The sequence below is a fragment of the Mastomys coucha genome, unplaced genomic scaffold (genome assembly GCF_008632895.1).
Source record: "Mastomys coucha isolate ucsf_1 unplaced genomic scaffold, UCSF_Mcou_1 pScaffold18, whole genome shotgun sequence".
NCBI classification, from domain to species: Eukaryota; Metazoa; Chordata; class Mammalia; order Rodentia; family Muridae; genus Mastomys; species Mastomys coucha.
Genome location: NW_022196900.1, coordinates 67,786,624 through 67,812,517, shown reverse-complemented (window position 1 = coordinate 67,812,517; position 25,894 = coordinate 67,786,624). Strand labels below are relative to the sequence as shown.

The 25,894-nt window shown below is 38.6% G+C and overlaps 1 protein-coding gene and 1 non-coding gene across 5 annotated transcripts in view; both read right to left on the bottom strand.

Annotated features, from left to right (window-relative positions):
- Window positions 1–25,350, bottom strand: part of Tut4 (terminal uridylyl transferase 4) — an 86,652-nt gene extending 61,302 nt beyond the window's left edge. Inside the window, exons 1-3 of one of the 4 annotated variants that reach the window (XM_031378126.1) lie at window positions 25,213–25,350; window positions 8,692–9,533; window positions 3,467–3,630 (exon numbers count right to left, since the gene is read on the bottom strand). In XM_031378126.1, the coding sequence (XP_031233986.1) occupies window positions 3,467–3,630; window positions 8,692–9,442 (915 nt within the window). In that variant the 5' untranslated portion in view covers window positions 9,443–9,533; window positions 25,213–25,350. Of the gene's footprint in view, window positions 1–3,466; window positions 3,631–8,691; window positions 9,534–13,201; window positions 13,919–24,433; window positions 24,725–24,908; window positions 25,161–25,212 lie in introns of those variants that run through there. The other 3 variants (XM_031378127.1, XM_031378129.1, XM_031378128.1) reach the window with 3 other exon arrangements.
- Window positions 13,075–13,198, bottom strand: LOC116097339. The gene has a single exon (XR_004121365.1). It is a non-coding gene; the product is annotated as a small nucleolar RNA SNORA40 (small nucleolar RNA).
- Window positions 25,351–25,894: the final 544 nt, after the last annotated feature.

Genomic DNA, 25,894 nt, shown 5'->3' with positions numbered 1-25,894 from the left:
AATCAAATTTAGAAACACTCCTACCATAGACTATTAGAAACAAACACAACATTTATAACATACGATTAACTTTTAAGACTGTCAAGTTTCAAGCCGGGCGGCAGTGGCGCATGCCTTTAATCCCAACACTTGGGAAGCAGAGGCAGGCGGATTTCTGAGTTGGAGGCCAGCCTGGTCTACAGAGTGAGTTCCAGGACAGCCAAGGCTATACAGAGAAACCCTGTCTCGAAAAACCAAAAAAAAAAAAAAAAAAAAAAAAAAAAAAAAAAAAAAAAAAAAAAAAAAAAAAAAAAAAAAAAAAAAAAAAGACTGTCAAGTTTCTCCATTTTACTGACAAAGGATTTACACCTCAAGTATTAAACTATTTCCCAGAGGCAACAAGCAAATAAATATATAGCTCTAATCTTTATTCTTTATTTTAAAAGGACCATTTGTTTTCTAAGAAGAGGAATGAAAGACTGATTCAGTCATTAGCATACTGCAATAATCCAGAAAAGAGGTAACAAAAGTGTTAAGAGTAATAAAAAAAAGATGAATTTGGTAAGTGAAAATATATATACCTAGTACCTAATGAAGCAATGAGTACTGATGAGATCACTGAGGGAGTCATGAAATCTGTGATTAAAATGCTAGTAGTGGATGGACCATGTCTAGATTCTTTTAGTGGGGCAAGAGAAACCCACCTTCAGACAAAAACACTGAGCAAGAAAGAAGAATACTAGGATGGTATTTCATCTGATTTTGGAATAAATATCACAGAGGCTTACTTCTATGCCTATATTTATATAACAAAAAACAATTTTAAATGAATATAGAATAGCTAATCTTTACTATATACTAGATTTTATGTCAAAAACTTTACTTACATTATCCTATCTAACACAACAGTTCTATGAGATAGGTGGTATGTATGTATATTCACACACATGTGTATTTGGACAACCTCAGCTATCATTCCTCACTTTCTATCTTCTTCACTACCATGTCTACTAAGCTAGCTGACTTGTGAGCTTCTTGATATTCTACTGTTCTCATCAGCTGAGAATACAGAAACATACTAACACATCTAGTTTAATGTGAATTTAGCAGACCTAATCTCTAATCCTTGTGCCAGTGTGGTAGTCACTTTATCCACTGAGCCATCATCCTGGTCCTAAGAAGATGTTATTTTTTACCACCTTCATTTTACTGATGAAGAAACTGATGTATAAAAAAGTTAAATAGGAGGCTGGGGAGATGACTCACAGATTAAGAGCACAGTCTGCTCTTTAGAAGACCCATGTTCGATTCCCAACATCCACATGGTAGCTCACAACTATCTTTTTTAACTCCAGTTCCAGGGGATCTGATACCCTCTCCCAGCCTCTGCAGGCACCAGGCACCTACATGATGCACAGACACACACACATGCAGACAAAACACCTATTATACACACTAAGTAAAAAGGAAGGGGGGGAAATCCTTTAAAAAGGGTTAAATAGCATATTGTTACATACCAGTAAGTGACAGTGGTAAACTAGATGACTCCAAAATCCATATGCTTTACTAATATGCACACTAACTCTAATTATGGACCAACTGCTATACGGTAATAATAAAATACCAAAAGGGACAAAAGTGTTCTCACAAGGATTTCTTTCATCAATCTAGGTATTTTCTTTTTCTAAACTATACAAAATCATACTATTACTTTCATCTCTTTCTTATTTGAGAATAATGATCTATTTTTGTATACATATTTATAAATTTCTTAAGTACATATTTCTCTGAAGTTTGATTTTTGAATATCTAGTGGTATTTTTATTGCTTCAACCTATGAATGTTGTTTCCAGGTTAAGAAATTAATTAATTAGCACTACACATGTAGAAACAAAACAACAAAAGAATAGTTCCTTATTTATAATATTCAGTAAAAGAAGAAAAAGAATTATATGTATAATAATGTAAAGTAGTATTTAATAATTTATTTTCATCCATCTGAATAACTGAATAAATTGTGGGAGGGGGACTAAATCTAAGGCCTTTTGCTTGCTAGGCAAACACTTTACTTATGAACTACATTTACAGCTAGACTTTTAACTTCTAATGAAAAGTAACATGCCATTTTTAATCAATATATACCTAATGTCTGGCACATAACAAGCACTCCATATTTACTAAATGAAGGGGTAAATAATCAGTCAACAAGCCAGGCAGTGGTGGTGCACACCTTTAATCCCAGTACTTGGGAGGCAGAAACAGGCAGATTTCTGAGTTCAAAGCCAACCTGGTCTACAGAGTGAGTTCCAGGACAGCCAGGGTTATACAAAGAAACCCTGTCTCGAAAAATCAGTCAACAACTTATTTTAAGCTTTGAAAAGTAATAAACACAGGGAAGGAAGAGATGAGTCAGTAGTTAAGAGTGTATACTGCTCTTCCAGAAGACCCAAGTTAGTTCCCAGAATCCATATAAGGCATCTCACAACCATGTATGACTCTGGCTCCATCTGATGCCCTCTTCTGGCTTCCAAGAGTACCTGCTCTCACATGCACATATCCCATACAAATAATACACACATATATATATAATTAGAAATTTAAATAAATATTTTTTAAAAATAAGAAAAACAGTAAATACTAGGAAGGCATGGCCATTATTCATTCACTTAATCACAATATTCAGGAACCTACATGAGGTACACCCTAGGCTACAATCATAAAAGGCAAACAACAGGGAATGGAAGGGAAGGAAAAAGCAAAGGAAAAGGAGAAGTAGAAATAAGAAAAGGAAAATAAAGGAGAAAGGGGAAAAGAATGAAAACAGTAAATAGTTTAAGCAAGCCAAATGGTCTCTAGTCAACTTTGTCATCACAGCAAGGAAGCAGCCATAAATAATATATTAAAAAAAATGAGTATGGCTGTCTCCCAGTAAATATTTACAAAAAAAGGGAGGTAAAATATATCTTGCCACATTCAAGCAAAACAAAGAGACAGACCATCATTTGCTAATGCCTAAATAAATAAAAGTCAACTTAGACCAGGCGTGATGGCACACCTTTAATCTGAGTACTCAGGAAGACTGTCTCTTAAAAAAAAAGCAACAAAACAAAACAAAACAAAAAAACAGGGCTGGTGAGATGGCTCAGTGGGGAAGAGCACTGACTGCTCTTTGGAAGGTCATGAGTTCAAATCCCAGCAACCACATGGTGGCTCACAACCACCCGTAATGAGATCTGACGCCCTCTTCTGGTGCGTCTGAAGACAGCTACAAGAAACAAACAAACAAGACAGTTAAAGAAACAAACAAACAAACAAAAAAGAGGTGATTTTACAAGTATATTGGCTGAATGGGGGTAGTGTTGCCTAAGAGACCAAAATACTATGCATCTCATCATTAAAAGTGACACAAAGTGTTAAGTGTTACACTCCAGAAAAAGTCATAAAGCATGTATTTCTCCCTCAATAACTAACATAGCACATAGCATACTTTTTCAAGTCGAAAGATGTGATCTCTTTCTAGTCGTTCTTCTGCTTGTTTCAAGCCTAGCCTCTGCTCAGGTGTCAAAGCAGATTCATCTATCACAGTGGCGTTTTCTAAATAGTCCATCTCAGAAGAATTTTCTTTGTTAGATTCTTCACTCTTCATTTTACCTACAAAAGAAGCAATCAGTTATCATCATTAAATAAACTATCATCATTAAAATTATAAAACAATAAACATTTAACTATGGGGATAAATTCTTTATGTATACATTACTTGGTCATACAAGCTGTTAGTTTACATTAAATACATATATAAGATATATGCATGGTGAGCTCATGAGATGGCTGAGGTGGCTTAGCCAGGCCACTAAGCCTAATGACCTAAATTCAATCCCCAGAATTCATATCCACATATGTATACCATGTGCACACCCATACATAAAATAAATGAATAAATGTAATCCTTTAAAAAAGCAGTGCTAGCCAAGTGGTGGTGATAAACACCCTTAATCCCAGTACGCGGGAGACAGAAGTAGATAGACCCCAGTGAGCTCGAGGCCAGCCTGGTCTTCAGAGCAAGTTCCAGGACATCTAACTCTACACAGAGAAACCCTGTCTTAAAAAGAAACAAAAAAGAAATGCTAAGGGACTGAAGAGATAGATGGCTTAGCAATTAAGCACAATAACATCCCCCTTTAATCTCAGTACTGGGTAGGCAGAGGCAGACAGATCTCTCTGACTTCAAAGCCAATTTGGTCTATACGGTAAATCCTAGGACAGCCAGAACTACATAGAGAGACCCTGTCAAGGAAAAAAATAAAAATAACATAAAATAAAAGAAGCACTAGCCACTTTTCAAGGCTCAGTGAGGTTCAAGTACTTGCCATGCATGCCTAGGAACCTGAATTCAATCCTAAAAATCCACCTAAAGGTAGAGAGAACAGTCCACAAAGTGCCCTGATTGCCACACACATGCTATTAGATCCACCTCAAAACATGTGCATATATCTGACATATACACTAATAATAAATTTAAATGAAAAGGAAACAAGAAGTTAAAGAGAGCTACCTAGCTATGTGGGTATCTAGAGGACAAGTATTTACGGAGGGAAAAACAAAAGCAAAAGCAAAAGCAAAAGCAAAAGCCCTTCCTTAGGAGGCCATTTGCCTTTAAGAAAATGCAAGAACTAATATACAACTAAACATTTATGCATTAACAAGAAAATGAATGACGGCAGAGAAGGAGGAGTGTTATATCATACGGGACCCTACTACTCAGTATAAGACTAGTTTTTACTATAATGTGTGGTTAACCATTAAAATGTGTGAATAATATTACCTGACTCCTAGCTGATATACTGAAAACACAATGAAAGGTGGTATAATTTTTTTTAATGAAGACTTAAGGTATGATACTCAAAAGATTAGCCCTAACCACCCACCCATATCCCAACCCTAATCCCCTATGTCAACAGCAGCAGCAGCCAGGGACTTGTTAGAAATTCCGTTTCAACGGTCATTGATTTAGTTAGATGTTCTAAATAAAAAAAAAAAAAGCCTAACAATGTACATTTTAATATGATTTCCAGGAAACTCACATGCATACTTAAGTTTAACTTTGTTGGTGGCTTTGGGCAGAGGTGGCAATGTGGTTGTTGTAAAGCAGAGTCTTAACTCTGTTACCCTAGGCTGGCCTAGAACTCACAGCAATTCTCCTAACTCAGCCTCCCAATATTGACATTATGGGATTTTTTTTGTCTTTTTTTTGGGGGGGCGGGAAGGATGGTGGAGGGGTGTTTTTTTTTTTGGAGGTGGGGCTCAGTCCGTGGGATTGAATCCAGAGTTTCAAAAAGTTCTCTGGCTGGAGAGATGTCTCAGCAGTTAAGAGCACTGACAGCTCTTCCAAAGGTCCTGAGTTCAAATCCCAGGAATCATATGGTGGCTCACAACCATCCATAACAAGATCTGACGTCCTCTTCTGGTGCGTCTGAAGTGTACTTAGTGCGTCTACAGTGTACTTAGATATAATAATAATCTCTGGGCCAGAGCAAGCGGGGCCTGAATTCAATTCCCAGCAACCACATGATGGCTCACAACCATCTACTGCCACAGTGTACTCATATCCATAAAAATAAAATAAATCTTTAAAAAATAAAAACATATCCAAAGCCTGGAAACATCACTAGTGTCTAAAAAAAAAGTTCTCTACACTGTATAAGTTCTCTAGCACTCAAAGAGCTATATCCTCATCTTAAACATTAACAGTTTGATAAACTCAGGTCAGGTACATTCTCCTCCAAATAGTCATTTGGCTCATTCACCTGTTTTCTTCAAGTATTTGCTCTCATATACAAAAAGACAATTCTATTCATTTAAAAAAAAAAAAAAAGTCTGTTTCTAAACTGGTAATTTGAATGAATACAGAGTTGAGTATTTGGTTACCAGGGAATGGCACTATTTGAAAGGATTGAGTGGTATGGCCTTGTTGAAGGACGTATGCCACTACATGGGCTTTTTTGAGGTTTTAAAAATCTTATTCCAAGGTGAATCTTCTCTCTCTCTTCTGCTTCCTGCAGGTCCAGATGTGGAATTCTCAGCTACTTCTCCAACACCAAAGCCTGTCTGTATGCCACCTTGCCCTCCACCATGACAATGGACTAAACCTCTGAAACTGTAAGGAAACCCAATTAACATAGACCATCATCTGTATCCTACCAGAAATAAAAAGGTTTGGGAGAAAAAAACTATATATATATATATATATATATATATATATATACATATCCATATACATATATAGACAGGGGGAGGTGGGAGAGAATATGTACAAGTCAGAGGACAATTTTCAGGGGGTCAGTTCTTTCCCTTCTATCATGTGTTCTACAAACTCAGGTCATCAGACTTAATGGCAGGTGCACTCAACTGCTGAGACAACTCACCAACCTTAAGTCTGAACTCTTTTTTTTTTTTAAGATTTATTTATTATATGTAAGTACACTATACAAAAAACATTTGTAAAAGAAAAAAAATTTTTGAGAGGGGTGTTAGTGATCAGCGCCAAGGCTTTATGCATACTAGGCAACTGTTCTACCCAGTGAGTAACAGCCCAGCCCCAGTTTATTTTTATTTTTACATCAACGTAAACTTTATTCTCCAGTCATAAAAACCAGAAAAAGACTGCCTCTCTCAAATTACTGACTTAATCAAAATAAAATAAAAGTACCCCCCACCTAAGAGAGAGAAAGAGAAAGAGAGAGAGAGAGGGAGAGAGAGAGAGAGAGAAAGAGAGAGAGAGAGAGAGAGAGGTGAGCATCCTACCATTTGGGAAGTAGAGTACGATCAGGAGTATAAGACCATCTTTGGCTACCCAGTCATTTCAAGCTAGCCTAAACTACATAGTCTCACAAAACCAGAGGGAGTGGAGGGGAGTAGGAAGAAAGTATGCATACACTTAGGGAATTAATTGAAAGTAAAACAGAGCTAAAAATGGTGGCTCATGCTTACAGATAAGCCTGGCTAGCCTGGAACGCTTTATATAAACCAGGATGGCCTCAAACTCAGAGATCCACCTTCCTCTTTCTCTTAGTGTTAGTGTAGGTATTAAAAAGGAATGGTCACCAAATCCAGCCAAAACATTTTTTGAAAAAAAAGTAAAACTCGGATGTAGTGACCATGCCTATAATCTCAGCACTAAGGAGATGGGGCCGGCCTGGTCCAGTACATCACAGAAGGATACTCTCAAAAAAACTCTCTCTCTCTCTCTCTCTCTCTCTCTCTCTCTCTCTCTCTCTCTCACTCACACACACACACACACTCTCTCTCAGGATCTTTCAGGATCCCAATGGAAAAAAAAAACAATAGCCGGGTGGTGGTGGCTATTGCCTTTAATCCCAGCATTGGGAGGCAGAGGCAGGCGGATTTCTGAGTTCGAGGCCAGCCTGGTCTAAGTGAGTTCCAGGACAGCCAGGGCTATACAGAGAAACCCTGTCTCGAAAAAACAAAAACAAAACACAGTAATAGTTCAAGTAAATTTTAACAGTTTATGTCTTAATCTCTGCTTCTACTTTAACTCCTAACAAAAATTCTGGTGTACTGAAGCCAAAAATATTTTAAAAGACAAATAAAACAGAAAACTTTATATAGAACTATCTTTGACCTCTTGAATTTGTCTTAAAATCACACATAATGCTCTGTCATAACATAAAACACTCATTTTCCAAAAGATGCCCTGAAAGCTGAAATTTTATCATGCCCTCAAATTCCTGCTCTAATCAATACTGAATCTCAATTATAATCAGTCTCACACTTAACAAAATTAAATCATGTACTTTCTCATCTCAAGTTTTTACCACTGAAAATCAATTTTGTATCACACCATCAAATATGAAGCTGCCCTGAGACTTAGAGTTGGGTTTGTTTTCAGTTTTCCACTGTGAACACATGACTGGACTACAAATAGGAACCATATAATGAATAAATGAATATATTACTAAGATTACTTTTTTTAAGACTGGAAAGCTGGGTATAGTAGTAAGGTCATGTAACCCCAGCACTTCTGAGATGTCTGAAATAGTAGGATTAAGAATTCAAGGCTAGGGCTAGAAGGATGCTCAGCAGTTAAAAGCATATGCTTTTCTTACAGAGGAGCCAGGTACAAGTCCTAGTACCCACACCAAGTGATTCAAAATCATCTGTAACTTTAGATCCAGGAGATTCAATACTATTGGCCTCTAGATGCACATGTAAAACACAGGCACACACACACACACACACACACACACACACACACACCCCTATACACATATATATGTGTACATAATAATACATTTAAAAGTTTAAAAAAACAGTTCTAAGCCAGTTTGAGTTACATAGTTCAAGGTCAGTCTATGATACACAATGAGACCATCTTTTAAAAAAACCTAAGTAGTGTAGAAGGCCAAAGGTGTAACCCAGTGGTAGAACATATGTCCTTGTTAAGCACAGGCAAAGATAAGATAGACCCCTACTATCAGTAAGTAGAGTACTCATAAGCACCCACTAAACTCATATGTACATAACCTATAACTAAGACTGACACACATACACACAAATAATAATGAAGTCTTTCTTGCTTTCAACTTTTTGTAATTAAAGTAGCTAAACCAGGAAAAAAAAAATACAGAACATTAACATAGAAAAATCCTGCCCAAAATGGAGCTTGTGGAAAATAGTATGTGTGTTTATACTTACTCAAATCATCTGATGTGTCTTCCATCCCCGAAGCACTGTCATCAGAATCGGGAGTATTATCTGTGTGTGTCTGTTGCTTCTGAGATAGAGATGAGGTTTCCAGAGCTGGTTTTTCTGCCTGGAGAGGCTCACTATTCCGTTTATCCACAGAGACAAAGGAGCCTGTAAGTCTCTTCCCAGTCTGCTGTGATTCTGTCTGCTTCACATTTTCTGCCTCTAAAGGCGATCTGGGTGTCTTTTGTAATTTCATCTGAGAAGTGTGCATGTTTTCTTCTTTTCTCTGTGAATTAAGTGCTTTTTCTGTTGTTGCTGCTGCTGCTGTACAGGATGTTTTTTCTGCTTTTACTGGTAAATTCGGAGACTTTGATACTTTTTCTGCTTTTGCCTGTAAACTAGGTGCCTTTTCTAATTTTGTCTGTGAAGATCCCTTCTGGGCTTTCATGGGTGAATTTGGTAACTTTTTCACTTTGCAATGACTTTGATCTCGAAGTACTAACCCCAAATCTTTAGGGCCTGGAACACTGGCAGCATTTACTTTACATGATTTAACTTCTGTTTTTTCTATACAAATATCATTTTGCTTGGTTTTTTTACTAATATTTCTATTCAGAGAGCTGGTCCCAATTTCTGACTTATCATTTCTAGGCTTCAAGGTTTGATTAGTTATAATTTTAACTGCTTTGCTTTCTTCACAAATAATATTCTTCTTTGGTTCATGATTTTCGTTTTTAGAAGTCTTGGGCTCTTCCATTATTTGAAAAGCTGATTCTTTCCAATTTGGCACTGTAAAATGGCAGGTCTCAGGTATATGAACTGCTCCAAATCTAGTTTAGGCAAGCAAACTATAGGATTTAAAAATAAAAATAAAAATCTGTTATTTAAATGCAAAAACATGTTTGCTTATTAGGCATTTTTTAAAAACTTAAAATGTATTCTTGAAACTAAAGGAACATTCTTCAGAAAGCTATATGAAAAGGGCTTAAATACTCATTTATCAGGAGGCAGAGGCAGGAAGATCTCTCTGAGTTCCAGGCCTGCCTGGTGTACATAACTAGTTCAAGGCCACCTAAAACTATAAAAGACAACAAAACACCCACAAAAACTACAACAAAAAAATAAGCTTTTTACAAAAACAAAATTGTTTTATATTGCCTCATAAGAATTTCCACTAGCCAGGCGGTGGTGGCACACGCCTCTAATCCCAGCACTTGGGAGGCAGAGGCAGGCGGATTTCTGAGTTTGAGGCCAGCCTGGTCTACAGAGTGAGTTCCAGGACAGCCAGGGCTATGCAGATAAACCCTGTCTCAAAAAACCAAAAAAAAAAAACCAAAAAAAAAAAAAAAAGAATTTCTACTAATAGAAAAATAAAACCTAAAATATGCCTCCATCATTGTAAGGAAATGAAAAACTGAAGAGCTGCAGAATTTCAATCTCTATGCACTATAAGTCAAGTCCTACAGTGACTAATATGCAAGGGGGGACACCCAGGGGAGACCCCCTCTCACAGAAGAATGGGAGGAGGGGATGGGGGGAGATGCTGTAAGAGGAGGAACTGGAAGGAGAGGGGGATCTGAAACTGATATAAAATGAGTAAATAAATTAATTTTAAAAAAGTTATAGTATCCTCAGTGCTAAAAAAAGTCTTACACCCACATGACTTTCTACCAAAAAGGTCTGTTTATACCACAACCTACTTCAAACTAGATTCTCTAAACATGACAAATATAAACAAATTGAAGTAAATAAACTTTTAAATTCTGTTATCATATATTTACTTAAACCCACAGAATGAACACTCTCAAGTACAAATGCTGCTTAAAACTAAGGGCTTTGCAAGGTAACACTGTTGTGTAGAGTCATCTGTTGTAATATATTTATCACTGTAGTGCCAAGTTTTGATGGTAGGGTTAGGCTATGTACATGGAAGGACAAGAATTAAATGGGAACTCTATATTCTGTTCAATTTTGCTGTGAATCTAAGAAAGTGATAGTAAAAGAAACATTAAAATTAATGTCTATTTTCCTTTTTAAAAAATTAATAGAAACAATTATACTGATGAAGAAACATTAAATTTATGGACTATACACATGGTTAAAAAAATGCATTCTGTTAAAGTATTTGTGTATCAGAAATACCTTATATATTACATATTATAGAAATTGGGTTTTTAACTGTATATGAAAAAAACTAGAGTCTTCTACCAACAAAAACAAATTCTCTGGAATTAAAGTATATTACTTTCTTTGACTTTACTAGGTAATATTACTCAACTGCAAATCAAAGCAATCAAGTCTAACCATATAAATACTCATTATATAAACACAAAAGTATTATCTGAAACAAAAAGCTCAGAACATGAAGTCAATGTACTTGCAACTGTATTATATGCAAAACTATATATAAAACAAAAAGAAAACTTAAGTCTATGTATGTCTGCATCTCATTCAGGTGGAACTGTAATTTGTAATTCTAATTTGTAGGAAAGTCATCTATACATCCTGCTTTAACTTCAGCCAAGATTATTAGTATCTTCATTTATTTTATTGTAAAATCAAGTTTTTCTTTAAGAAATTTCATATATAATTAATTAATTCACTGTCCAATGGAAGGCTAAAGTTCAAGATTTCTCAATAAACCCTATTCTCAAACAAGTGATGCTTGATCCAGCTGTACTATCAATACCCATAATTCATTTACTTTTATCTCTTCACAAATCAAGGATAGACATAATCACAATGTCAATGTTCTCTACTAAAGATCTCTGACATCTAATTTCTTCTAACAATTTACTTTAAAAACCATTTTAGAATGGATTGCTTCTCAGTTATTGGCACCTCATACTTCTCTTACCACTCCTGGGCATATACACAAAAGAAGCTCCGACACATAAGAAGGACACATGCTCCACTATGTTCACAGCAGCTTTATTTATAATAGCCAGAAGCTAGAAACAACCCAGATGTCCCTCAACAGAGGAATGGATACAGAAAATATGGTACATTTACACAATGGAGTACTACTCAGCTATTAAAAACAATGATTTCATGAAATTCACAGGCAAATGGATGGAACTAGAAAATATCATCTTGAGTGAAATAACCCAGTCACAAAAGAACACACATGGTATGTATTCAGTAAGTGGATATTAGGGAAAAAAAGCTTGGAATACCCATGACAACTCACAGACCATATGAAGCTCAAGATGATTGAAGTGTGGATGCTTCAGTCCTACTTAGAAGCGGGAACAAAAAAAATCACAGGAGATATAGGGAGGGAGGAACCTGGGAAGGAGGAGGGGGAGGGGGAAGGGGGGCAGGATCAGGTGTGGGAGGAGATGGGGGGAGTACAGAGGGTAGGGAAATTGAAAGGGGGTGTGTAGTAGTGAGGGATGGGGAGATGCCAAAAAAGCAAGAGGCTCCCAAGACCCAAACAGGGATGACATTAGCTGAAATACCCAACAAAGGGGAGGGAGAACCTGTAGAGACTGTATCCAGAGGTTAGGCATGGCTCTCGGTTTCGGGATGGGGCCACCCATCCATCTCAAAAATATTAACAGAATTGTTCCTGTGTAAAGGAAATGCAGGGACAAAGAGTGGAGCAGAGACTGAAGAAAAGGCCATCCAGAGACTGCCCCACCTAGGGATCCATACCATCTGCAGACAATAAACCCAGAAACTATAGCTGATGCTAAGAAGCACTTGCTGACAGGAACCTGGTTTGGCTGACCCCTGAGAGGCTCTGCCAGAGCCTGACCAATACAGATGTGGATGCTTGAAGCCAAACATCAAACTGAGCATGGGGACAGCAATGGAGGAATTATGGGAAGGTCTGAAGAAGCTGAAGGGGTTTGCAACCCCATAGGAAGAACATTACCAACCAACCCAACCTTCCAAAGCATCCAGGGACTAAATCACCAACCAAAGAATACCCATGGAGGGACCCTTGGCTCCATCTGCCTATGTAGCAAAGTATTGTCTTATCTGGGATCAATGGGAGGGGAGCCCCTTGATCCTGTGAAGACTCATTGCCCCAATGTAGGGGAATGCTAGAGTAGTGAGGGGAGGTGGGGAGCTCCTTCATAGAAGCATGGGGGAGGGCGGATGAGATAGGGGTTTGCAGAGGGAAGGGGGATAACATTTGAAATGTAAATAAATAAAATAACCAGTAAATAAAAGTAATAATAAAAGGAAAAAAAAGAAAAAGTTAGGATTATAGTCCTTTCTATATAATATCACATTCAGGAACACTATGGCTCTATAGAATATGCCAATAAAATATTGATATGAACATCCATTCACAGTCAGACAAGTATCTTCAACTCCATAACTTATGTTCAAGACAAACCGTGTTATCACCACCACTATCATTTACAGCTGTCATATTATACTCCTTCTTACATGTATCAAAACTCATACTGTACAATGGAGTTATTGGTTGCAAAAGATGATTCATTTTTGCACCTGTCTTTCACGCCTTTCATGTCTACCAGAAGAACAAAAAAACACCTACCTTTGTTTTTTTTTACAAGTATTAAGTTCTAGGACAAAAGAGATGGCTTATGTTAAGAGCACTGGCTGCATGGGCATGGTGGCATACGCCTTTAATCCCAGAACTGGAAGCAGAGGCAGTGAAGCTCTGTGAGTTCAAGGCCAGTGAGTTCCAGGACAGTCAGAGCTACATAATGAGACTGTCTTAGGGGATAGAAGAACACAAAAAAGAGCACTGGCTGCTTTTCAGAGGACCCAGGTCGAAGTCCTAGAACCCACATGGTGACTCACAATTGTCTGAAACTCAAGTTCCAGAATGTCTGAAACTCAAGTTCCAGGAGATCTATCACCTATTCCTGGCCTCTGAGCATACTTGGCATACCAGACATATACATGGCTCACATATATACATACAGGCAAAAGACTCATATACAGAAAATAAAAATAAATAAATCTTCTTAAATATATTTATTACTTGTGGGGGAGGGGGTGCATGCCATAGTGTACAGGTAGAAATAAGGGACAATGCTATGTAGTCAAGTCTTTCTCTTTCTCTTTATGTGGATTCCAGGGATCAAACTCAGATCAGCAAGCCCCTCTGAGCCATCTCACCAGTGTTAACTCTTTTTTAATATTTTCTGGTAAAATCTACAATAATTTACAGCTGTAAGAAATGTTTTTGCAGCCGGGCGGTGGTGGCGCATGCCTTTAATCCCAGCACTTGGGAGGAAGAGGCAGGCGGATTTCCGAGTTCGAGGCCAGCCTGGTCTACAGAGTGAGTTCCAGGACAGCCAAGGCTATACAGAGAAACCCTGTCTCGAAAAAAACCAAAAAAAAAAAAAAAGTTTTTGCACCAGGTGGTGGTAGTGGCTACAGTGCACAAATTCTAGGAAGAGGCAGGTGGATTTCAAGGCCAGTCAGGTCTACACAGAGAAACTGGATTGAAAAACAAAAACAGGGCTGGTGAGATGGCTCAGCGGGTAAGAGCACCAACTGCTCTTCCGAAGGTCCTACGTTCAAATCCGAGCAAGCACATGGTGGCTCACTGTCATCCATAATGAGATTTAACAACCTCTTCTGGTGTGTCTGAAGACAGCTACAGATAATAAATAAATCTTTGGGCCAGACTGAGAGAGCAGGGCCAAGCAGAGGTCCTAGAAAGTCAATTCCCAACAACCAGATGAAGGCTCACAACCATCTACACAGCTACAGTGTACTCATATACATAAAATAAATAAATCTTAAAAAAAAAAAAAAAGAAAAAGAAAAAGAAAAACAAAGCAAAACAAAAAGTTTCTGCTCCTGGATTTTGTGTTTTTGTATTTTAATAATAAATACATGTTGTTTTTCCTATTCTCGATGATCTATACAACTGTTAAAGGGGTTGCCAAGAGCTGAAGGGATGACTCAGAGGTTAAGAGAATGTACTGCCCTTGCAGGGGACCAAATTATAATTGCCAGCAACTAAGTCATGTGGCTCACTATCACCTATAAATCCCCATGCCAGTGGATCCAACAGCTCTGGCCTCCATGGGCACCAGCACTCACATGCACATACTCACCCAATACACACAAAATGTTTTTAAAGTTCCTTAAATAAATGGCTCTTCCTAAATTCCTACAGAAACAGACACATCTTATTAAAAAAAAAAGTCAACAAAATGGCTCAGCTTATTAGAGAGTTCGTCTCAAAGTCTGACAAACTGAATTCAATCCCTAGTACTCAGACAGTGGAAGATATAACTAACTCCCCAAGTTATCCTCTGACCTCTACATGCACACGAATGACCACATACATACACAAAAGAAAGACACATAAAAATGAATGCAAAAAATTTTTGAAGAAAATGGTTTATATTTTTAGAAATTTTATTTTACATCACTTAGTAACTAATTTTTTTTTAATTTTCTAGTGGTGTTCTATTAGTCTTTAATATTTTGTAGACAGTATCTTACTGATGTGAAATGAAATTTCCAGGAAGGAAGTCATATCCTGTGTTAAAGATTCTACAAGGCAAACTGAATTAGAACAACTAAGACTACAGAGAGCCAAATAATCTGACTATCTACAGTCCCCTTAGTAATTAACTGTTGCCAGGTTCTGTGTTGGACCTAACAGCCTATGACTACCAGAAATGTTCAAAGAGATCCCAAGCTTCTATGACCCATAGACTAAAATATCATCAGATAGTATCTGAAGCTTATAACAGAGGTTTCCCTGCTTTACTGTAATCCTTCTAACCTGATGTTTCCAACAAACACTGGTTTATAACTTTCTTTGTTCTGTTTTATAAAAACCTTATTAGGGCCAATGAGATGGTTCAGTGGGTAAAGGTATTTATCAACAAGCCTGATAATCTAAGATCAATCTCTAAAATCCACATAGTGGAAAAGAGAAAACTGCCTCCCACAAGTTGTTCTCTGACTTCCACATATGCATGTGCTGTGGCATGTAAGAGTACACACATACATGCTAAATTAAATGCAAAGACCTTATTCATCTATTGCCACACTGGAAAGTGAGAGGAGGATATAGTACTCTCCAGTTGTGTGCCATTACTGAACCAGCCAGGCTCCAATGCCTAGCTACAAATCCATATTCACAAAGCAGTTAAACTCAGTGAGTCCCAAAACAAAACAAAAAAATCCTTAATAAAGAATAAACTTTATATTCTAGCAGCTTCGTGGGTATTCCTACTTTTTAAACAAGAGGCTCCACATTTTCATTTTGTATTGGACCCTGAAAATTACACAGCATTTATTTTCTGGCACACAGATATAAATAAATCTGGAGTGAAATGTAACAAACATTATTTGTAAACACTCATAAAAGGCAATTTAAGAGATACAGATAAAGTGGCCTGAAGAGATAGCTAAATGGACAGAGTATCTGCTGCAAAAGCATGAAGACTTGACTTCAAATCCCAACCACCACATAAAAACACAACCCAGAGGTGCACATCTGTAATCCTAGCAGTGGGCAACTGGAGGTGAAAAGGCAGATCCCAAGAGCTTACTGGCTATTCAAACCTGCCTTCAGGATAGTTTTATACTAAGAACTATGGTCAAAAAACAAAACAAAACAAAAACGTATTGCAGTATAACATTTGTACACTGATGATGGGAATGCACAAATGCTAAAATCATTGTGGTTTTATAAAGACTCCTCAAATATATTAAAACCATAATAACTTGTGCTACACAATTTGGATCTTATTTTTTGCAAAAGTCCCATGCTTACTCATCAATAACAAAGGTAGTGGAAACTTTTAAACATAGAGCCTAGTAGAAAGTCTCATCATGGGCTAGGGCTAGGGCTAGTGGCTTAGACATTTGCCACCAAGCCTAAGGACCTGAGTTTAACAACTAGGTTCCATATCATAGAATGAAAAAACGGACTTCTTTCTATACTAACAGTTGTCTGTCCTGACTTACACACACACACACACACACAGAGAGAGAGAGAGAGAGAGAGAGAGAGAGAGAGAGAGAGAGAGAGAGAGAGAGAGAAAGGAAGAGAATATACAATTTTATAATTTACAAATTCAAACCTACAACTTTAAAATTAAATTTAAAATACTAATCATTAGAAGCATGCTCTTGGGACTGAAGAGATGGCTCAATGGTTAATAGCACCGACTGCTCTTCCAAACGTCGTCCTGAGTTCAAATCCCAGCAACTACATGGTGACTCACAACCATCTGTAATGAGATCTGATGCCCTATTCTGGAGTGTCTGAAGACAGCTACAGTGTACTTACAGTGTATTTAAATAAATCTTTGGGCCAGAGCAAGCGGAGTATGAGGGGGGTTGAGAGAAGAAAAAAAAATGTGTCTAAAGACAGCTACAGTGTACTTACATATAATAAATAAGTAAAATCTTTCAAAAAAAAAAAAAAAGAAGCAGCATTCTCGTAAGGGGGATTAGCTCTGTTAATTTCTTGGACGTAAGAAAAAGTTTTGCAACCCACTGCCTCAATGATGTGCAACCTCACCAAACACCCAAAACCAACAAAGTCAGTCAATTAGAATGAAACCTCCAGAACTGTGTGCACCAAAATAAACCTTTTCTCTTTGTAAGGTGATTTTCTTTGGTTTTGGTTTGGGTATTTATTTTTACAAAAATGGATAACAACCCAGAAAAATTACTCCCAAAAATGCGATGGTGAGTTGGACACCTCCCAAATACTTGACAGGTGGAGGGAGGAAGATGAAGCATCTAGGCTAGCCTCAACAACACAGCAAAGCTGAGGGCAGCCTAGGCTACCTAAGATCTGGAATGTTTCTGAACCTGAGATAATGTCAGTCTTTGGAACTAATTTGTAGGAGGAGTTTGGAAAAGTTTGAAGGAAAACTAGATAAAGTCAAGAATGCTAAAAGCAGCCAATAATTCATGGACCATTATAATAAGGGTTCAAAAGATGAGAATGGTGACAGGAATGTAGGCCAGTCAAAGCTATGCTGATGATGTTTCAGACAGAAGAGACTGTGTTGACAGCTGAATTATAGGCTACCCTTTTTAAACAGTGACAAGTAGGATGGCTGGCTTTTATTCAAGTTCTCTTAAAGATGACAAGTTTATATGGAGAAAATTTTCCTAGGTAGCACTCAGACAGTGGCCTGTGAATTATTAATTATTGATTGCTTTTACAGAAATTAGCCCAATTTTACAGGTAACTGAGAGCAAAGAGAAACAACTGAAAGATGTGGGGAACTTGCAGTTTGGAAAAACAGGGTTGGGAGATCTTAAGGGTGAAGCCAAGAAAGGTACAATTGCTTCATGAAGAGAGTAGAACCTGTCAAACATCCATAAGAAATGGTTTAAAGGGAAAAGATTTATTTTGACAGTTTCAAAGACTTCAGTCTACAGTCATTTGGTTCTATTATTATACACCTGAGATGAAGCACATCTTACAGAAAAGGATGTTGTAGACCCTACGGTGGCCAAGCAGAAAGAGGCAGAAGACATCTAAGGAAAGACATACCTTTCAAAGACATGCTCCAAATGACATACTTCCTTTAATCAAGTCCCATCTCCCAACTGCCCATTCAATATTAACTCATACATGAATAAACTCATTAATGAAATTAGGTCCCCCATGATCCAACCACCTCTCACCACCACCTAGGAAACAGGCCTTCAATAACAAGTTTTTGGAATTACGAAAGATGCCACTGAGATTTCAAAGCAAAATCAAAAAGGCTAAGCAATGTATTGTAAGAAGCACCTGACAAGACAATCATGGAGTTGTTAGTGAAAGCTAAAGCTTCAATGGAAACCCCCAAAAGTTAAGAGATGCCAGGACACACACAGTGTCTGTAAAGGAAGCTACAGACAGTACTCAGAGCCAACCCAAGAAATCTGTCATATGGACTGCAACCAGCAAAGCTGTACGAAACAATGGATGGCCCAAATATTTGAAACCCTGACCCTTCACAATATTCCTAGGATGCTGCTGCACATGGTTCAATGTTTGCTCTTACAGGTTTTTGGTCATGCTTTGGTCACAAACCCTCCATGCTCCCCCCCCCCCTTTTTAACCCTTTTGAAATGGTAATATTTATCCTGCACTATCGTATCTTGGAAGTTTCTAACTTATTTTTTCACAAGTGCTCACACATGAGTTTGCCTAGAATCTAGAGATTACGGACTTTTCCTTTTTCTGTAATACTGGCCAAATCTCAGGTCTTAAACAAGTTAAGCAAGTAAGCTTCATCTCCAGACTTGAAATTGGTTGTTTTTAATAGCATTTTTTCTTAGATTTATGAATTTTTATTTTATGTGTATGAGTGTTCTGCGTGTATGTACGTGTACCACCTTTGTGCTTGATACCACAGAAAGACAGAAGATTCCCTGGAACTAAAATTCCAGACCACACTGAATCACCATTTTGGTGCTGGCACCATTTTGAACCCAGGTCCTGTGCAAGAAAAGCAAATGATTTTATCTGCTGAGTCATCTCTCTAGCTCCCCAGACTTGGATTTTAACTAATGGAATACTTAAGACTTTAAGGATTTAAATAGGTGGACATTTTGAATTTTAAGCCTTTCTTGTTTGTTTTGTTTTTTTGAGAGAGTCTTCCTGTATAGCCCTGGCTGTTATGGAAATAGCTCTACAGATCAGGCTGCCCTCAAACTTTAGAGATCCACCTGCCTCTGCCTTCTGAGTGCTGGGATTAACTGCCTGAAGGATATAACTTTTCCTAAACTGGAAACACAACACTACAGTTTGGATCGTAAACTTCCCCTAAAGGCCTATGTGTTAAAGACTTGTTACTCTTTACCTTTGTGCTATTGGGAGGTCATAGAAACAATTCTAAGGGGCAGAACCTAATGAGAGGTCTTCTAATCATTGATGATATGGTTCTTAAAGAAAAGGTTAAGACACCAGTACCTTTCTTCTCTTACTATGCAGATTGCAGCATACTAATGATATGGTGTACTGTCTTTCCATAGGCTCAGAAGCACACACCAACATATCAATAACTGAAACTCTAAAACCGTGAGCTAAAATATTTCTCCTTCTAAATTCAGTATCTCAGGTATTTGTTCCAATACAGAGAAATGACTAACACTATACAAATGTAGCAATGTCACTTCTAGGTATATAGTAATAATAATAATAAAAAAAATAATACAAAAGCAAGCCCTTAAGGAGCTATGTCTGTATTCCCAGGTGGCATTATTCACAAGAGCTAAAACATGAAGGTAACCCAAACGTCTATGAACGAACTAATAGAAAAGGAAAACATGTAACTACTTGTGTAATGTTATGTAATTCAGTTTAGAAAACAAAGTGAAATACCATTTTATATTCTTTTTTGAGTACTTCATATGAGAGGAATTGTAAAGTACTTGTGGCTTGTGACTGGTTTATTTTATTTAGCTCAGCAGGTGAAGGTGTCTGCCACCATGCACTATGATCTTGATTTCAATCCCTAAGACTCATAATAAGAGAGGAAGAGAGAAGACTCCTCTAAGTTACCCTCTGACTTCAACATACTAGGCATGTACAGGGCCCATACACATATACAACACTAAATAAGTGTTCTAAGAACACAGAAATATACCATAATGTGGATTAACTTTGGCCATTTTGTTTAAAACTGCTAAATATGCTAAATAAACTAAGCCAGTCACAAACCAAAAATACTTTATGATTCCACTCATATAAAATAGTCAAAAAAAGAAGATAAAATGGTGTAGGAGAAGGACAAAATGAAGTAATGACTAGTGACTAAATACCATAAACTATTAACTTTACAAAAATTATTTACATAAACTATTAAACTATTAATTTTACAAAACTCGAAATGTATGAATATTTCATAACAATCTCAAATTTTTTAAACTGTACTGTTTATCCCAATTAATTAAATAAATAAATGAATAAAAGACAGCAGGAAGATGGTGGTGCACACCCTTAATCCCAGCACTCAGAAGGCAGAACCAGGGGGATCTCTGTGAGTTTGAAGATAGTGTGGACTACAGAGCAAGTTCCAAAACAGCCAAGGCTATGCAAAGAAACCCTGTCTCAAAAAGCCAAAAAAAGAGAAAAGATTTGAAAATCACATATCTAAAAAAACAAAAGTTTAGTAGAGAGTTAATTAATAGCTGTTAATGAAACCTTTGTTGTTCTTACAAAGGACCCCGTTTCAGTTCCTAGAACCCACAGAATGGCTGATCACCCACTCTAACTCCAGCTTCAGGGGATCTAATGTGTCCTCCTGACCTCCAATGGCTCCTGCATGCCACTATAAAGTCTATAACTTGGACTGGAAAGATAGCTTAGCTGTTAAAAGAACTTGTATTTCTTCTAGAGAATCTAAGTTCAGTTCCCATCACCAATGTTAGAGAATGCCAACTCCAACTCCAAGAGATCTAACACCCTTTTCTGGATAGAAAGATACACAAAAAGCAGATATGCACACACAAATAATAAAACGTTTTTAAAATGAGTCTGTACTAAAAGGATTTAAAGCAGGGCACAATGGTGTATCCCTTTAGTCCCAGCACTCAGGACAGAGGCAGGAAGATAGCTGTGAAATCATCATGGTCTACAGAGTAAGCTCCAGGCCAACAAAGGCTGCATAGTAAGACCATCTCAAAAAAAAAAAAAGAAAAAAGAAAAAAAGACAGAGAAGAGAAAGAGAGAGAGAGAGAAGGAAGGAAGAAATGAAAGAAGGAAGGGAAGAAGAAAGAAAGGAAAGAAGGAAGGAAGAAGGAAAGAAGAAGGGAGGGAGGGAGGAAGGGAACAAGCCCCAGTATCAAATAACAATAATGATGTAGAGAATCTGGAACCTCACACACATTGTTCCACACAACTTAATATATCAGTTTAGCCAATTTGGAAAAATAGCAGTTCCTAATAAAAATTGAACATAAATATATCAAAACATTCAGAAACTTCACTCTTAAATGTACAGGCAAGAAAAACCATACCCACATTGATTTTTTTAAAAAAAGAAAGACAGACCCTGGAAACCCCTAAAGGCCCATCAAATAATGAATAATTACAATTTGATGTATTTCAGAGACTGCAATACTACTTCTCCATAAAAAGGATGAAGGTGCTGGTTACAGTATAGCCAAACCTTAAAAACACTAAGCACTAAAAGCACCTGGAAAAAGAATAAGTAGTCTAATAAATTTTTTTCTCTCCTTCAATACACAGAATTATGAACATACAATGAAAAAAATTCTATGAAGATAATGTTGAAACTATTCAATGGAGATATCTGAATTGTTAATATTTGCATTTAGGTACTTTTTCCTATTTGGATATTTGAAAAGTGAAGCACGTGGAGACATGCTGGTTTTTGAAGTTCCTTGAATTATATGATCACCTTCGATTCCAGACCTAAAACAATTTGTTTAAAAACATGTAAACTATCCTAAGTCCTCTAACGTTGTGTTTAATCTACATAGCCTACTGTTGACACACCAGTGTCTCTCCTTTGCCTGTTTTCGTGTTCTACTGGAGATTATACCTAGGCCTTCACAGACACTAGACAAGTGCTCTACAACTCCACTACATCTTGAATAATATTTTTTAAAAGATTTATTTAATGTATGTGAGTACACTGTAGCTGTCTTCAGACACACCAGAAGAGGGCATCAGATCCCATTACAAATGGTTGTGAGCCACCATGTGGTTGCTGGGAATTGAACTCAAGACCTCTGGAAGAGCAGTCTGAAAAAACACTGAGCCATCTCTCCAGCCCCCTATTTTATTGTTGTTGTTGTTTAAGAACATACTTCTAACTACAGATGACACCAGTTTCTTAACATTATTGCATTAATTAAAATACATGCAGTTTAATCTGGAAAGAAACACATCTCAATTGTTACATCCAAATGTTCACTTTTTGTTTATGGATTTTAGCAGTTTTTTGTTTGTTTCTGAAACTAGATTTCATTATGCCTCCCTGGCTACCTGGAGTTCACTAAGTAAACCAGTTTGTCCTCAAACCCACAGAGATCTAACTGCCTTTGCCTCCAGGCACTGGGATTAAATCTTGTACCATCATACACAGCTAAAAATTGTGCTAAACAACACTTACGAGCATCAGTACTTGAATGTCTTGTTTCTCTGAAACCAAATCTTTTCATAGTCAGTAAATTCAGTTGTTTTCCATCCATGGGTCCTGATTTAACTCTATAAAGAACACAATCTAGCCGGGTGGTGGTGACTCACTTTAATCTCAGCACTCTGTAGGCAGAGGCAGTTGGATCACTGAGTTCGAGGCCAGCAAGGGCTACAGATCAGGTTCCAGGACAGCCAAATCTACACAGAGGAAACCCTGTCTCAAAATGCTACCCCCCCCCCCCCCGAAAAGAACACAAGATAATAAGCATTTATGTATGTCAAGATTAATTTTGAGTTTAAAAAAAAAAATCTTGCTGGGCAGTGGTAGCACACACCTTTAATCCCAGCTGGCAGAGGCAGGTGGATTTCTGAGTTCAAGGCCAGCCTGGTCTATAAGGTAAATTCCAGGACAGCCAGGGCTACACAGAGAAACCCTGACTCAAAAAAACAAAACAAAACAAAACAAAACAAAAACAAAAACAAAAAACAAAAAACAAAACCAAAACCAAAAATCTCTATTTTTATGAAAATGGACATGCTATAAGAACAAATAAAAATCACCTTTAAGTACTGCCTTATAAAATAAAAATACTTACAATTACAGTCCTAAAATTTCATTTTAAAGCCTAAATTTAAAATGCAAAGCACTATTCTTAAATTAACCAAAGTCAGATGTAATTCTAGGTAAGTTAGAGTTTACAAATTTGAAGTTTAAGTTTATCGTGTCTGTGTGAATACCTTGTTGACTGTGCTAATAGCCTGGTCAAAGCTAATGAAGACTTTCTTTCTATGGTTAGATGTTCACAATACTTAAAACATGAGAATGTCATTCACTTTCACTTCCACTTTTAGATTCTTTTAAGGAAGCTTTATTTTTTAAAAACCATTTTCTACACTAGTCAAATAAAACTATGCAAAGAAAAGAGCATAGTATCTAAGAGGTTTAGGTAACTTTCTTTTGTTTATAACATTTTTAATATAAGAAACAACTTAAACTTACCTTCCCCAACATAGATGGTTTTTAGCCATCTGTATAATTTGTTTATAAAGGCATCGTAAAGCACACTGTATCCTAGTGAGCTATCTAAGAAAAGCTAAATCAAACAGTATTTCATAGTTTTACAAGTTATGGCTAATCAGTAGTAGGATGCAGTGTACACTATATTTCTAAGGTGATACACATGGGCTCTAAGTAAAGAAAATGTTAAAAGCATACACAATTGACATGTAAAACTTCCCACAATTCAACATTTGGGAATGGCATTTTCCCTAAATTATCAGATCCACTTGGGATTATCCTTTTAAAACAGAGTATGTTGTTTCACCAAGTGCTTCAAACACACTCCTGCTATAAGGCACGACGCTCAGGAGGGGGAGAGGATAAGTCTATAGATATAAAGGTTATATGACCTACTCGAGCTAATTATTAAATGCATTCCAACAAAACACAATTCAAATTGCATTTCTGGACACTAAGATTACGAAAGATCGCAGAATGCCAAATGTTTAAAGAATTACTTTTGTATCAAAATGAAGAAACACGGTATATTAAAACTAAAATCTCACAAAAGGTTCAAGATTCATCTGCTTTAAAGTTTGATAATCTTTTTAAAAATGTTTAACCAACGTTAAGATAACAGTAATTAATCCCATTCAGGTACTGACTAGAAATCCCGCTGCTTCTTTGAGGTCTAACCACCTCATTCTTTTGTAATCCTGATATCAAAAGGATCAGAAACCACTGGCGGAGGCGTGCGACACACTGGGGAAGTGCTGTCTGTTTACAAATACGAATCTCACAGTTACCCACGTCAAAAGCGCGCATTACCACCATTCGACTGGGGGGCGGGGGACAGAGACGGCGGGCGAGCAGGAAACGAAAGCCACACAAACCTACCTCTGCTCTCTCCCTACAAGGACAAGCCCCCGGGGGTGGAGGGGACACGCTGTTTCTGAGTGTGTGTTTACAAGTGAGATACATACATATATATATATATATATATACATATATATATGTATATATATATACACACACACACACACACAAACACACAGGGTGAAAGAAAAGGCACACAATACGGACACACACACTGGATCTAAGCGAAGGCTAGACCCATCCCGTTAACTCAGATCCTCCTACCGCGTCTCCAACAGGTTTCGGTGGCCGGACGGGCGCCCCCGCTTTCTCTAAGGTCGGCCCCCCAAAGCCCTCCTCAGGCCGCCTTCTCTACTTCCCTCCGTCCCTCGGCTTTCCCCCGGGACACTCGAAGCCCGTTCCAGCACAGGAGGAAGTGCCAGGCCCCGAGGGGGCGGCGGAGACGCGCTCCGGCGGCCCCGACACCTGCGAGACGCCGCACCTCAAGGGGACAAGCGGGGGGCCCCCGGGCTCGGCCGAGCACACCCCCTCGGCAGCCCGCGCAGCGCGGCGGCCCGCAGCTCCGTACCTGAGAAGCCCGCGAGCTACAGGCGCGCGCGACGCCTCCTCATCTCAGAGGCTCCGGCTCCCCCTCCGCCTCCCGCTGCCGCCCCCGTCGCCGCCGCCGCCGTCGCCGCCGCCGCCGCCGCCGCCGCCGATGGAGGCCAGGACACGACGAGCTCAGGACTCCACCGCCATGTCCGCCGCGCCGCGAACTGCATTGTGGGGGGGAAGGGACGGGGAGGGGGGAGGAGGAGGGAGCGAGAGAAAGAGGAGGACCCGCTGAGGGGAGGGGGCTGAGGGAGAGTGGCGCCGGGAAGAGGGGGGAGGGGAGCCGGAGACTCTCCCCAGACCGGGATCCCGGCGGGGATGGGAGGAGATTAGCCTCGGAGGCCCGGAGCCGAGCCTCCCGGGGCTGGCTGGGTTCAGGGGCTCCCTCTCCTTTAATTCTGGGGGATCCCCCTAGCACCCGGCAAACCTCGGAGGAGGAGGGGTAGGCCCGGGGGAGGGAGGGGCTTCGCTCCGGGGCTCGTGGCGGTCGCCCGGAAACAATGGGGAGGGGATCGAGGTGGGAGGACGGCGGGCACACACCCGCGCCGAGGAGGGCGAGCGTGCGCGGGCTCTGGTCGGCGCCCGAGCTGGGGGCGGGCTGGGCCCCCGAGGAGGGAGAGGGTCCTGCGGTCCAGCAGGCCGACGCCAGGGAGCAGCGC